The sequence below is a fragment of the Ochlerotatus camptorhynchus genome, unplaced genomic scaffold (genome assembly GCF_037179485.1).
Source record: "Ochlerotatus camptorhynchus isolate MF236.1 unplaced genomic scaffold, CSIRO-AGI_Acam_v1.1 ptg000317l, whole genome shotgun sequence".
NCBI classification, from domain to species: domain Eukaryota; kingdom Metazoa; phylum Arthropoda; class Insecta; order Diptera; family Culicidae; genus Ochlerotatus; species Ochlerotatus camptorhynchus.
The window spans coordinates 508,820-525,059 of NW_027040805.1; the positions used below are offsets into that span (position 1 = coordinate 508,820).

The 16,240-nt window shown below is 38.9% G+C and overlaps 1 protein-coding gene across 1 annotated transcript in view; it reads left to right on the top strand.

Annotated features, from left to right (window-relative positions):
* Positions 1-3,663: 3,663 nt before the first annotated feature.
* Positions 3,664-16,240, top strand: part of LOC135707758 (anoctamin-4) — a 32,753-nt gene continuing 20,176 nt past the window's right edge. Inside the window, exon 1 of the mRNA XM_065229642.1 lies at positions 3,664-4,748. Within this exon, the coding sequence (XP_065085714.1) occupies positions 4,362-4,748 (387 nt within the window). The 5' untranslated portion in view covers positions 3,664-4,361. The remainder of the gene's footprint in view (positions 4,749-16,240) is intronic.

The window sequence follows — 16,240 nt, forward strand, 5'->3', positions numbered from 1 at the left end:
ACTGCCGTCGGGACAGGTACTACTATACTCTGGTATTCGAGGTGAAAACGCTCCCCGCCATCGTGGAGTTGGTCTCCTACTTAGCGTCCAGGCAAGTGCTGCGCTCATCAAGTGGGAGCCTGTTAATGAGAGGATAATCGTTGCCAGATTTAGAACACGGGTTCGTAACCTTACCATAATCCAATGTTATGCGCCAACCGATGCTGCCGAGCTACAGGACAAGGAGAATTTTTACAGTCAACTGAAATCCGTCGTGGATAATGTTCCAAAGGGTGACATCAAGATCTACACTGGCGACTTCAATGCGAAGATCGGCACCGACAACACGGACTATGAGCGTGTCATGGGACGCCATGGTCTCGGCGAAATGAGCGAGAACGGTGAGCTGTTTGCAGAATTTTGTGGCAATAACGACATGGTGATCGGGGGCTCGCTCCACAAAGTCACGTGGGTTTCCCGTGATGGACATACCGAGAATCAGATCGAGCCTTCTTGATATCCGGAATAAACGCAGCGCCGACATCGCGTCTGACCATCACCTTTTAAACGGTGAAATCTGCCTACGCATGGCGCGGATCCAGCGACGGGAGGAGAGACTCGGGTGGTGGTTCAACACACGCCGACTTGAAGATCCAGCGGTAAAAAGGTCTTTTGTTCATGAACTTGAGACTCGAGCTGCGGACGTTCCAGAAGGTGGCAGTGTAGAAGAACAATGGACGGCCATCAAGAATGCCTTTATAGAAACAAGCGAGAACAACTTGGGTGAGCTGCGCACCCAGAGGAAAGAGTGGATCACAGATGAAACCTGGCGGAAGATTGAGGAGCGTAGAGAAGCAAAAGCCGCGATAGAGCGGGCGAGAACCAGAGGAGCCAAGAACGAAGCCCGTCAACGGTACTCGGCTCTAGAGAAGGAAGTCAAGCGCTCTTGCAGACGGGACAAGCGAGCGTGGGTGAACTCCCTGGCCGACGAAGGGGAGAAAGCCGCAAACACTGGCGATATACGCCTCCTCTACGATATCTCACGACGCCTGAGTGGAGCATGGATGAACCCGAGGATGCCAGTGAAGGACACTACTGGACAATTGCTTACCGACCCCACTGACCAGCTGAAACGCTGGTTTGAGCACTTCGAACAACTTCTTCAAGTTTCGACGGCATCAACATCTCGTCAATTCCGAGGCCCCATCACTGCATGAGATTGAAGCAGCTATCCGAAGCATGAAATCCAACAAGGCTCCAGGGGTCGATCGCATATCAGCAGAGATGCTCAAAGCTGACCACATGTTATCCGCACAAATGTTGCATCAACTATTCTGTAATATCTGGGACACCGCGACTTTTCCGGCCGACTGGATGCAGGGCATCTTAGTGAAGGTCCCAAAGAAGGGGGATCTGACTGTGTGCGACAATTGGCGAGGCATCATGTGTATTGTTCTCAAAGTTCTGTGCAAAGTTATCCTGAATCGGATACAGGAGAAGATCGACACGACTCTCCCACGGCAGCAGGCAAGATTCCGTGCCGGAAGATCTTATGTGGACCATATTGTCACGCTCCGCATCATCCTGGAGCAGGTCAATGATTTCCAAGAGTCCCTTTAATTGGTATTCATTGATTACGAAAAAGCTTTCGACCGTCTCAATCACGAGAATCTGTGGGGCGCCCTGAGACGCAAGGAAGTCCCTGATAAAATCGTCAACCTCATCGAAGCGCAGTATGAGGCTTTCACGTGCAGAGTTCATAACGGAGCATAACGGAGCCTTGTCCGACCCTATCCGGGTAGTCGCTGGTGTGAGACAAGGATGTATACTATCACCGCTACTGTTTCTTATCGTAATCGACGAGATCATGGTAGGTGCAATTGACCGTGTACCGAACCGTGGGCTGCTTTGGCAGCCTATCACCATGGAGCATCTCAACGACTTCGATTTGGCTGATGATGTTGCTCTACTAGCACAACGGCGCTCTGATATGCAGAGTAAGCTCAATGACCTAGCCGAACGCTCCTCTGCGGCGGGTCTCACCATCAACGTCAACAAGACCAAATCGTTGGATATCAACACGGGCAACCCTTCCAACTTTACGGTAGCGGGACAAGCAGTGGAGAAGGTTGAAAGTTTCCAATATCTTGGCAGCCAAATAGCGTCGGACGGCGGGACCAAGAGCGACATAGGTGCACGAATCAAGAAGGCTAGGGCTGCCTTTGCGAGTTTACGAAACGTATGGAGATCCAACCAGATAAGTCAACGCACCAAAATCCGAATTTTCAACTCGAACGTGAAATCTGTGTTGTTATACGCCAGCGAGACGTGGTGTGTATCAGCGGAGAACACTCAAAAGCTGCAGGTCATCATCAACCGATGCCTGCGGTATATAATTCGTGCCTGGTGGCCTCACAACTGGATCTCGAATGCCGAGCTCCATCGTCGATGTCATCAGAAGCCGATAGCAACAGAAATTCGAGAGCGAAAGTGGAGGTGGGTCGGCCACACACTTTGACGGGGCGGAAACGAAATCTGCAAGCAAGCGCTGGATTGGAATCCAGCAGGACATCGCAGCAGAGGCAGACCCAGGGGCTCATGGCGGCGGAGCCTCAATAAGGAAATTAAGCAAGTCGATAGAAATCTGACCTGGGCCCAGGTCAAGGCAAAAGCGAGCAGCCGCCCAGGATGGAAGTCTTTCACGTTGGCCCTTTGCATCGCTGGTGGTGCACAGGACCCTTAAAGAAAAAAAATAGACCAACATTAGAGCCATTTCCCCTATGACAAAAATGGGTAATGTGATAAGAATTATATTGCACCTTTTTATTATTATTATTATTATTATTATTATAGTCACTATAACACTTTTGGGTCATTCGTGACTTGTCCGGGGGTGAGATTTGAACTCGTGACTTTGGCGTGAGAGGTATGGATGCTAACCACTACGCCGGGGTCGCTCCCGATATTGTATCCTGATTATGTACGAATTTAAAATGGTACAGTAATGCTCAGAATCTGATTCGTCAATCCAGACATTTAATGTTTAATAAATTATTACGTCTACTCTGCAACATAATAAACATGTAGGGTGATTCTGAACGATGCAATCAGATCATGTGGAAATTTTCGTGCTATTTTGAGAAAGGCAGGCAATGATAATCAACTTTCAAAAGCATTCGGACTTAAGGATTAAGTGCTCGGATTTTGGTGCTTTACAGGTTTAGAAAGCATCCTAAGTATTCACATAATTAGAAGCATTCAAAAAAGCCTTATGTTGGAAGCAATAACAACTAGACTCTTTAGATTTAATTTATTTCTGAAACCATATCAGTGAGTCATTCTACGGTATGAACATCCTTTCGTCGGTTGTCTAGTCTCACATGTCCTCAATTATAGCTACATATTATCAATCGTTATTCTACACCGAGCAGTCAGTTTGAACGGACGCGGTCGTGTCTTCGCGGAACAATGACAATCAAATAACTAGAAATCAACCGGTGATTTTATTTGAAATTACAACAACTAAAGGACTTGCAAACTGATCAAATATAGCAAGTGAAGTTGCCAATCTGTTTTACTAATAAAGTATATTTAGACCTGAAAGTATATAAATTGTATTTAGTATAGTTGAGCCAATGTGTATCAAAAGCATCGAAAAGTCAAAATGATTTCGTTTGTAGCATGGTTAATAAACACAAAAGTGAACACGGTAGCATCTACAGGTTATAACTGTGAATAGGTATCGGTTCATCATTTATTTAGAATCAAATAAAATCGATAAAATGTCATACGTGTACCACATATCGTGTCCAGCAATGAGTGAGCGTGATGACCGATGAAAACCGTAAGAAGTGCCCTACGGTGTCCTATGCACCATCGTTATGTGACATTAAACATCACAATTCTGTAAGTGTGCCGTATCTACATCACTTTGATGGTAATGCCTGCGAGTTCTGCGTTCTGAGCGAGGTAATAAATTGTGTCCTCCACCCTCACAGCCCTGTTGAAGCGTGAGAAAATGGTGTCGTCCTAGTGGTAATTACAGAACGGGTACTGAACAAGTTTTAGCTGGCAATTTAAGTGTTATTATGGGAGAGACCCCGAGTGTGCCACATGGTTTATGCACCGTTCTACTATAAGCTCCAATGTAACGAAGGAATAAAAATTGCATCTATGAAGAAAACATGGAAAGCACATATGATAAAGCGATCGATATGAATAAATTTTAAATACGTTAGCAGCGCTAACGTCGAGTTGTGTAACCGATTTGCAAGGCTGTAGCCAATGTAAAGGGTCCTAGATAATGAAGCAATTTGAATACAGGAATTAGTGAACTATAACTAAGTGTATATATCAGTTATGTGATCCGTAATCATAATAGAATGAATGACGCAAATCAAGTACCTCCCAGTAATAGTAGTGCTAGTGAATCCGTAAATTGTTGTGTTCTAGTAAAAATAACTCCAAGCCAAGACGGTGAAAGCGTTCAAACGGCAAGCACTACCATATCACCTGACGAGAAGTGGTCTAGTGATTTGAAACCAACCCGAAATGGCAGTCTGCCGGAAAGCATACTATATCAAAGCTCTCTCAACGTGATACTGCCAAATTTCATCGAACATGAACAACGAGCCAGTTCACCATTTATTGAAGCGCGCCAAAAGCACCCGAGAACAACACATTCAAGTCCCGTGAAAACATCCAGAAGATTTAGCCAGGATGCACATGCTTTTATGACGGGTGTTCGAAGTATCAGCGAAAATAATGAGGTTAGCGTATAAATTTTGTCGTACATAAACGTGTAATAGGATATGATAATACAGTCAACTGTCAATTTTCTATGCATCGATATTCCTCTTTATCTAAATGATTTGAACAGTCCCTTCAGATTCCCATACATCCAATTGGACGAATCATGATAAACAAATACACTTTTTAAACATGATTCAGAAGTGCTTCTAGAATCTTGCTAGTAGGCCAATAAATTACTGTTGATAATACCGATCTCTACCGATTCCGATGGTTTTTTTTTCAATATCGGAAATGGAAAGTTCACTGTAGTTCTGAAAAATTAAATCAATTGATTTGCTAATTTCTAAAAACGCAATGGGGAAATTTGTCTTCTATAGACCCTTCGCCTGTAGTAGACCCTTCGCCACTTACGAAATAAAGCAATTTTATTAAAAAAGTGGCGATTTACAGGTGAATTCTATCAAAAACACCTTTTCCACATCTGTCACATCAGATTCATAAAAAAATGGGTCAAGTACTATTTAAAACCATGCAAAATTAACATTCCCTTATTTCAGATAAACAAAGGCTCCAAAACATAACAGGAAATTGTATTGCTTCCTTTAGTCACCAACATGATTATGTTTATAATATGATTGATTATAATATTATATAATCTGATTATAACGATTATAATATAATTCAGATTATAACTTTACGATAGAGGGGAAATGGCTCTAATGGGAAATGACTCGCTATTGAAAATTTAGTCGATTGCTGAATTTATGTATGGACCCAATTTAGGGGCACTTAGGCCGACATTACATCCATTTCCCCTATGATATTGTAAATAAAATTGCTGACCACGTGCTATTTAGAGTGGAGTACAACATTTACACCCCTTCTCGAGACGTGGAGTAAAAAGGTGGGGTCTCCGATACGAGTTGAAGATCTGCCTCAGAAACTCCAATTTTTTTTCTATATACTTGGCACCAACATTCAAAATAAATTCAAGAAAGTATAAAAGTCTCTCTGCATTCAGACTCATTTTGGGTGACCATCGCAGGTTCAGTTCTCCCAAACTTTGTTAAACTTGATGGTGGCTTTTTCCCGATGCGATTGTTTGTACCGAGAGTATAAAATTGAACCAACTGCGAAAATCTGGGACACTCGGCATAGGCGTTAGGCATAATGGACGTTAGGCAAGCGTGGATCTGAAAATCCAGCTTACATTGTCAATATCAGAGCCTTCATGAACATCTAGGTTTTGATATACTTTTTTTTTTAACTGTAAAAAAAAAGTAAAATAAAAAGAAAAAAACTCAGCATACATTTATCAATTATTGGCTCAGTATTGGGCATATTGGGTTGAGTTTACAAAAATTGAGAGAAATTAAAAAAAAACGCCTTTTCTTGAAAAACCTTAATATTTCGAAATGAAATGAACATAACTTCTTGAAATTTTTCTCATTTTTAGTCGTAATAAAGATCATTCATGTGTCACTAATTGAACTAAATTTTGTCCACTAGGTAAAAAGGTGAATATCAAGCGTTTTACTAAAATAAATCTAACTTCATACAGGCAAAGATCAAAACTATAGCAATAAATCAATAAACATATGTTCAACCACCAGCCACGATTACATATATATATAAATATATATATATATATATATGTATCTATTCATAATGTTTCAAAAAATTGCTATCAATTTTGAGATACACTGTATGTTGGATCGATAAGTGTCAATAGGTATATCTGAGGATCCAGTTCCCCCATTAATACATTAACAGAAATAATTGAAAAATTTAGTTATAAATTTTAGCAGAGTATGGTTGTTGGTGCATACTATGAAGACAGGCCGATTTTTGTTTCCATTGTATACTATAGGAATAGTATAGGAACTTTCAACAAACACCAACACCTTCCACTATCCTTAAACTATCTACGTAGTTCATGGATAGCTTCAATCTACAAATATTCACAAATTTTGATAACTTTTTAAGTCCAAGCTTTTAAAGCTCTTCAAAGCCCAGGAGTAATACTTTTATGAATCATGATGAATGTGGGCGTCTTAATGGAATACCTGTATAAAGAGGGAGAGAGAAAGATTAGCAATTTCCATTTAATTTCACACTACCTTATTTGCTTATCCTTGACAGATACGCATATTTCGTCTCCAATGTGCAGTCTTCTTCAGTGTCTTTTAGTTTTTACTGAGTAGTTTAGTTTAATATATTGAAATGAATTTAAAATCTAAAATACAGAATTGAAAGACTTCGAATCCTGCTCCCTTTATGAACATCCCTATTCTCTTATTCCCACCCTATATAAACTTTCCACTTCCATCATGCATTACTACCAGCAATAACAGGTAACCACAACATAAAACTTTTTTTTTTTTCAATGTTTGTTTTCAAGATGAATAGAAATAATTTCATGTTTTAGGATTAATTAAATATTTTTATCGTAAACCACATTACAAACCTCCTTCTTCCCTTTTCCCATCCAAAAAATTGTAAATCTCCACTAACCTCGAGACAACCGCGAGTACTCGGTCCAGTTCCCTAGGGGCACGCAATAACTTTTAACTCCAACGCAGGCAACGGCGGTAATTAAATTAATTACATTCACTACTGCTTTAATTACATTAATTACACAATGTAGAACATTAACTACTTTTTAACTCCATTGATAACAGTTGAAATTTCGTAATTAAAGTACATTAATTACATTTTCAATACTTTTCAATACATTAATAACGGATAGATAATTTTAATTACCGTCAGTACTACTTCAAAACGCATTAATTACATTAAGTACTTTTGATTGCATTTTAACTTCAACGCACTGGTTCTTTGTATTTGTACGCCAGTTCCTTTAACTTTAAATATAAGACAGTAATAATGTATAACGGAAAAGATAACTCGACTCTGTAAAGTTTATTTGATTGAGCCTGTACAAATAAAGTAATTATTAATAAAAAATAAAAAAATAAACAAACAACATAAAACGTCAGAGAGCGTGTGGTACACAGCAAAAAAAATGTAATATCGATCAATGTAATTCAATCTGATGTATGAAATAATGATGTAATAGCAAAAAGCAGATACAATATTACATCAATGGATGTAATTTTGTTCGCAAAATCGATGTACATCGTACAACGTTATATTACACAACCGATGGATTGACCTGGTTGCAGCAGTAATATTCAACAACTTTTTTTTCTGTGTAGAGACGATCGCCATCGAAGCCGTCAAAACATGATCCGAGCAAAAAAGTAGTACTCGTAATAATGGTATATAATGCTGAATTTTATCGTGCTTTGTTTCGAAAATATCTTCCAAATAAACAAACATCATCCAAATCACCCGATTCGCCAACCGACTAAATCTATTGCCACTTGTAATTAATTTTAGTTGGTGTATTAATCAGCAGATTAAATCGTTTTTCGTTTGATGATATACCGAGCAATCGGCCTATTTAATAGTTTTTCGTCGATGGATTTAGTCGGCCGACTTCGTCTTCTGTTTAATCGGCAGATGATTTCAAACCTTAACATGTTTTCTGTACTTTATAAGTCTTATAGTAGCTTTTTATTTAGGGACAATGCATTACAAAATAGTTTTATGCATTTTGTACAAGATTAATCCATTCTAAAAAGAAATTTGCATGAAATTACATTGAAATTAATCAATTTTGAAAACAATCTATGACATTATCAAGGGCTGTCACAAACTTATCACCGTCGGTTAGTGCTTATTCCTGCCACCTGGCGCGCAGGAGTTTAAGTTGGATTTCTCAATTAGGTGAACGAATTTTACGACTAAAAGTTCAGCGTTTTTATTTACGAAGAAAAAATATTATTTTAGTTATATTTTACGCTCTTTACTGAACAAAAAATTGTGTGTCCGGTGCGCCGCAAGAAGAGGCCAATCAACGCCATCGGTGAAGTTCCGGTAATGCCATAGAAGTAACTCTAAGACCAGAAGGTCCCGACGAAACGTGCTCAACTTTTTGGCTCATCTCTGGTACTCTCTTCAGTCCCAAGCTAATCGGGACTGATTAGCTCTCGAAACATAGGAAAATCCACGAGGCCCTCATTTTATCTGTCAAACTTTCATAACGAATCAAAACAAACATAGTGTAGTACTAGAATTTTGACTAGAATGGGGTACGTTAATCGCTTTGCTTGGGACCAAATTGTATTGATTGTTGGTAATACTGCGCGTCCATTGCACCGCAAGAAAAGGCTCCAGAAGAAAATCAACGCCATCGGTGAAGTGCCGTATTCAAGTAACCAAAAGTTATGATAAAATGCTATTTGTGGCTTAAGCAGCTTGGTTGAAGGTTGTCTATAGAATTCTAAGCAGCCTCATTTTTAAGTCGTTATAGAATTTTGAAAGTACCGGTACCATAATTGAAGAGCATTCTAAGCAGCTTCTGGCGGAACTTGAACGGAACTTTTAGAAAATAAATTAAAAAAGTTTTTTGTCCTCCACACCATTTCTATATTTAGTTCGCACTTTTGTGAAAGTTATTTCTAAAGGCAGGAAAATTAATGAGTATTGATTTATCAGCATTAGTAACAAAATTGGAGCTGTTAGAAGAATTAAACCCAGTCCTCCTGCGTGAGAGCTCCAGCATGAACCGCTACGTCATCTGAGATATAACAAAGTGAGCTGTTGTCTCGCCTACTGTTGAAGTTTTCAGTGCCAGCTGACTGACTTGAATATGAAACACAACACCTTGATGAATTAAATTGGTGTTTGCGCGCATGGTATTCCAACACACTTGTGGCGCAGTGATTAGCAATCGTAAATCGCATGCCGAATACACGGGTTCGAATCCAGGAAATTACCAATTTTTTTTTATTATGTTTGGATAGAATGTTGATGCACTGCATAATTATAAGAATTATGATTTATTCGGGTCACTGATCATTTCATATTTACGTACATTAAATTTTGTTACTAATAAAGACTTGTGCGGATCGCTTCACGTGGCTTGAAAGTTCTGTCGGAACTTTATTTGAACTTTATGGAACTTGAAAGTTCTGTCTGAACTTTATGTGAACTTTATGGAACTTGGAAGTGATTTTAATCGTTGAATGCGGAACTTTTGGTTATCTGGGTTTGTAGCTAGGGAACCCAGTGGGTCGTCTCCATATTTACAAGGTGCCAAGGAGGACACGACGGGCGAATCCACCGTTGTCTGCCAGCCGTTCGATACATCGCCAACGAATGGGTACTTTGCCAGGTGACCTTCTCCTCAACTTCCACAAACGAAGCATGAATTTAAAAACAAAAGATTAATATACTAAATTAAATTAAGCTACCTCAGTTTTTAGTCCATTATTTAAACACGTAATTCCCTATTTCCTCTATCACTCTTTTGATTTTCACGTTGGATAGTTTTAGGGAAGTATTTCAACCCAATTGCTTTCTGGAGCTTGGTCAAACGACCCTGAATCCCAGGACAAAAGCCTGGAGGGGAAAAAATATTGTCCCGTAACAAATAGCAAAGCTTACAACATTTATGATTTAAAGAAACATTTAGCTAGGAAATCGAAGCCTTATTCCTTGAAATCTTAAGCTTTGAAAATTGAAAAATAAGTCAAAATTCATGAATTTCCAAGTTCTCAGACATACACAATATCCCGACAGTATTCAACATTCCAAACACAGAAAAAAATCATTACTCAGGGTTTGAAGATTTAAAGATTCTAGAACTGGAAATTTATATATTTTTCTCATGCTCAGATCAATCTTCCTGAACCCGGTTTAAAAAACTTCACAAGTTTGAACCATGAACCTTCACAACAATATGATCCAACAAAATGAATAACGAAATTCGCAATACATGTTAAGCTTTCCACGGGATGGTTTGTTTAAGAAGAGCGCGTCAAATTCATTGCAACTGTTGGAGTGAAATGTAACTATCTAAAATGACAGTACACATTCCCTCCTAGACTCCGGTTGGCACTCCACTACATTGTCCAGTTACAACTTCAATGATGCCCTGATGCACCCTCCCGTCCCAGTATTTATTGTAATTTACATTATGAATTTATGTATAATCATGTGATATATAATGTATATAAAATATGTAGTAAAATGAAAAATATAATACAAAATTAAGATGTTTTACAAAATACAAATAATCTAGATTGTTGGGTCCTATACACACACTTTTTGTTTTATGTGCCATGAAATGACATAATTCATCATTGTATGTTTTGAAAATATAATACTATAGTATTGAATCAATAGACCGAAAATCGAGGTTATTTGGACATGAGACATTATATTTAAAAGGATACTACCAAACCGACCATCAAACGCGCTGCCCACAAAAGCAGACACGTCCCCTCGAAAATGCAATCGAGAAATGTACAAGAACAATCCTCAACTGAACGGCGCCGGTGGTGTAGTGGTAAGCGTGATTACCTCTCACCCCAGCAGGCCTGGGTTCAATCACAGTCGGCGCCGCCGGGATGTTCTGAGGCATAACATCTCTGATCACGCCTTCCTTCGGATGGGAAGTAAAGCCGTTGGTCCCCGGTTCATGAGTTGATGGGTCGATAGGTAGGGTCCAGGTGTGGGAGCTGCCTTCCTGGCACGTCGGTAGCATTGGTGCTCAGCACGGAAAACAAGATCGACGGAAAAAACAAACCAAAGGAAAAAAAAAAAATCCTCAACTGGAACGTACTCACCAAATCAATATATCCGGGAGCGCATTCCCGATGTCGTCGAACGGCAAAAAAAAAGGGAACTCGGTGAGCAAATTTGTGATACGGAATTTTCACTGAAAACAACCACGAATTTCAACACACCCAACTGCGAAACACGTTCAGAAGCACTTTTGGTACACTTTCGATATCAATTACTTTCGAAAAAAACTTTATTTTTTTTTGTAAATCGTTGACTTCACGTAGAAGTAATACTAAAAACATATAGTCAAAGTACTTAATTTTTTTTTATTTTTGCAAAAATAGTTGCAAGTCTACCAACATCAACACCGATCGTGCCAACTCTTTCACGCACCTTGCAGCGCGTACATAAACTGAAATTAAAATTTTCACTCGCGATGCCACACATTTCTGGTCCGGGAGAAACAATCAAACCACGCAGCGCCAAATCTTCTGATGCTTGCAATTTTGCAAACATGATGAATCATGTTTCTTTCTCGATTCTAAAACTTCTCGGAAAGCGAGAAAACCACCACTCACACACGTATAACCGTCCGGGAGGCAGAGTGCCAGCGCCAATCCGGCAAATGCAGCCGAAAAATATGAAAGCGAACGCACGCACAAAACAGAGAACAAACACAACCGTATCCAAAGGGGTTCCGGGCGCGACTCGAACCATGAATAAAAAAAATCATTGACTTAAAAAAATGCGAGACCTCAGACTAAGAAAATGTTTCATACACTGGATAAAGGAAAAATAATAATCAAGAACCACGTCTTTTCCAGAATTTAAGTAATGAAATAGTTTCAAATTTACACAAGACACACAAATGGTGAAGGCATTATGAACTCTCAAAAAGTTAAATAGCTCGTCTTCGTTATCTTTAAGAGATCGAGCATTCCAATTTAAAATATTTAATGATTTAAAATCCATTACTGAATTTCAAAGTTATGACAATATTGTTCGCAAATTTTACTCCAGTTTGAATAGCATCAAACATGGAGTTAGTTTTTAGCATATCAGTAATCATGTCAGTTACTTATTTCTGTAAAAATTCCATTTTAGCAGCAGCAATGCTTCCTAAGTCAAAATTTTCAAAATTTACGTTAGAATTATGTTGGCTAGAATTTTGATTTCATAGCAGCATAGGTAGCTCCATTTACACGCTGAACATTGTTAGCAGCGGGGGGGGGGAGTAGGTATAGATGAAGAATATGAAGCAGGGGTGATGTTTGTACCTATGTTTGATGTTTGTACGAATTCTAGATAGAGCTGGAATTAGGGCCAATGTCGCAATGGGCTTGAACTGAGAAAAATGAATCTGAAGTTTTGAACAAAAAATATTAAATATAATTTAAACTATAAACCCATTCCTAGAAATGAACTGTTCCTAATTATTACATTATTAGTTAGCATTATGGTGAGATAAATAAAAATATTATTATTTTTATTTACAGCTCGAAAAAAATGAAAATGTTGTATGCGCCCTTTTGATTTATAGTATCTTGTATCGCCCTGAGGTTATTCGCCCGGCTGCGTTCACAGAAGCTATTTCGCCCCTATGTTTCGATTGCTAGTTTTTGACATCATCCGTTTCGCTTAAATGTTTACGTTCTTTTTCCTGATGGTTTGTTACTATCGACCTATTGCAGTTTGTTGGATTCTACATAAATTCATGTGTTGGGGTGTTTTCGCTTATTTCGATCAGATTAACAATGTTTTCTTTTGATTACCAACCGGTAATTGCAAGGAGTAGTGAAAAGATTCAAATTATATCTTTCGCCTTGTATGGAGAAAATATGTCTATTTCACCCCATCTATGTATATGGGAGGAAGCGGCCGTAAGAGCCAACTCAATTTGTAATAAAAAAAAGTTGGTTTCGCCCTTATGTTTTTTGCGTTTTTTTAAGAAAGTACATTATTTGTCCAAACATTTTTAGTATCGTTTTGTAGCATTTTAATAGTAGTATAACGTGATGTGTTAATCTCAGTTTGTTTACACTTGCGACATTCGCCCTTATTCCAGCACTATCTAGGAATGTAGAATTTTTTCCTCACTGACCGTTGTTAACAGCAGAGGAATTTGCACCTGCACGGAGAAAAAATACTACCCAAAATTTGAGTTCTTTTTACTTAATATTGACTTCAGCCTCTCACTTGCACTCGTTATTGTTGTCAAAAAAGGAACGAGATATTCGACCCAACGATATAGTTCAGCCCAATAAGTTACTTTTGAGTAAATTGCATATTCTCAAATTTACGTGAATTAAACTTAATTTTGGGTAGAATATACTTAAGACTAGGTAAATTTTTTTTTGCCGGTGTTAAATGGAAACTACTATATGCGATTTACTCAAATTTGGGTTATTGGGCTGAACCCCGGAATTGAGGCAAAAGTACTTAATTTTGGGTAGTTTTTCATCTCCTTGTAGACGGGAACATGGAGCACTTCCTACCTGTCGTTTCGAACGAGATTGTAGGATCACTCTGCAAGTCTTACATTCCCTAAAATTGGATTTGTGGTTTTCATCACATGTTCAATTCATGTTCAAATTTTTATTTTTTTAGGATCTTCCTTCACACAGTCGTCCTTTGCGTGAGAGATTTCACCACAATTCATGGATTTAGGTGGTATGTAGCAATTTTTGGTTCCGTGACAACAACCCTGGCACTTACGGCACTGGGTAGGGTTTTGTAAATTTCCTACACCCTTCATAAAGTGTTCCCGCTTCACTCGGACATGAAGCATGAGGCTAGATTTTTCTAAGACCTTAAAGTTGTTTAGTTTACTAGACTTTTGAAGTGAACTAAATAAAAATCATTGGAAATCCCGTTGCATGAATCGCCAGAACGGGATTTCATTTTGATTACTTGGACAGGTTCAACTCCAAGTAATTTAGTCAATTCATCTTTGATCTGATCCAGGGATTCACCACTGGGCAGACTTTTCAAGACGTTCAGTTTTGGTGTCATAAGTAAAAAATGTGTATTGCTTCTCAGTAAGGTATTTGAGAAGACGTATGAATCCGTCCAAGGTTTCAGCCAATACACGGCATTCACCCCGACGGCCAACTTGAAGTGAAAACTTAAATTGAACGAAGTTCAAAAGTGCCTTGAGAAGAGCACGGAAATCGGAAGTGGTTTGAACAACGTTTTCCTTTTGGCATTATGCCGGGAATGTTCAATGGAATTTTGCCTGGCTGATGGATCATTCTCATCATCCGTAAGCATATCAAATTGATTGCTCAATTGAATTTCATCAGAAGAGGGATCAAGCGATTGCCCTTCTATTTTGCGCTTATGTGGCATGGCGGCAGAACCAAGTTTATCCAAATCGACTTCCAAGCAGATTACTATAAAAATCCGAAGTATCGAAGATGTATTTTCTAAGTTGATATCCAAGCTGGATTACCTCGGGTGGGGTCCAAACAAGGATCGAAGAGGAATAAGAGTCAAACAAGGTGCTGTTAAAATTTGTTGTAGTTTGATATAGGTAGTACACATCCTTGAGCAAAAAGCAAATAAATCCGAACGGCAAGAGAGCACGATGTGGACTGTGCGAGACGACGATCTTGAAGTGCGGATGTTGGTGACAATGTAAGTAGTGGTGGAAACAAAACGATGTGATGCGGCTTTGAATGGCTGGTTTCCTTGAAGAGCGTTGCTGGCTGCATGAAGCACTAACACTTGATCACATTAGAATTGAGCACTATATAAACAGAGCTTTTAAAACTGAACTGCCTTGGCCGGACGCTCGACTGAGAATGGAATTTGATATCATTAGTGATGATTTTTTACGGTGATCAAATTACCCCACATAAATTTACATGATTTTTTTTTTCAAATGGTGTAGGTGAACAGAATTTTTTAATAATCAAAAGAACACATCTTAGTACTTTTTATAATACTTGTTACTTTGTTTGCCTTGAAAATAGTGACAAAAACAGGGTATCACAATATCAGCTTCAATCGACAAAGTCGATGCGACGAAGAGACTGCTAACTTTCTTTTTCTGTTGAAGTTTAACAGCTTCACAGCATTCTGGAACCTCAGTAGGCGTTTAGAATCGATTCCTTGCAATGAAGGCAAGAATGAGCCCAAGGAATCAATTCTAATTGAGTCCCGCTATTTATACCCTTCGGAGTGTTGGAACACCCTCCAAAGGCGCGCCCCTTTGTCAGTCAAAATTGAATTCCTTAGCAACAAAAATAAGCACTGACACCGATAATGACCATGCATCAGAACCCTAGTATTAACCACTTCAAACTATGGAACAACGAATATAAGATTAGGAATCACATAGATGAAGCTAGCTCATTTTTTCCTTGTTTCAAGATCATCCTCGGTCCAGGCAACCCGATGACTTATCACTATCAACAAGGCATAAAAATTAACAAAGACTAAGATGTGTTCCTTTGATTACTGAAAAATCCTGTTCACCTAGTTTTAAGTAGTCAAGACTAGTAATCGGTGGTAGATCTTACATCCCGTAACGTACCACGAAAAGGTGATCTACCCACGATATGGGTGAAGACTCATGTTGTTCCACCGGGGATGATCTTGAAACAAGGAAAAATGAGTTAGATAGTCTTCATCTATGTGATTCCTTATATTCAATTCGTTGTTCTCTAGTTTGAAGTTTTGAGATGCATGGTCAATTTCGATGTCATTTCTTGATTTTGTAGCTGCGGAATCCGATTTTGACTGACAAAGGGGCTGGGGAGTGCTCTAGCTCTACGAATGGTATAAATAGTGGGACCTTTCAGTTAGAATCGGTTCCTTATGATGAAAACAAGAATGGCAACTATATTAAAGCCGAATACTTCATCATTTT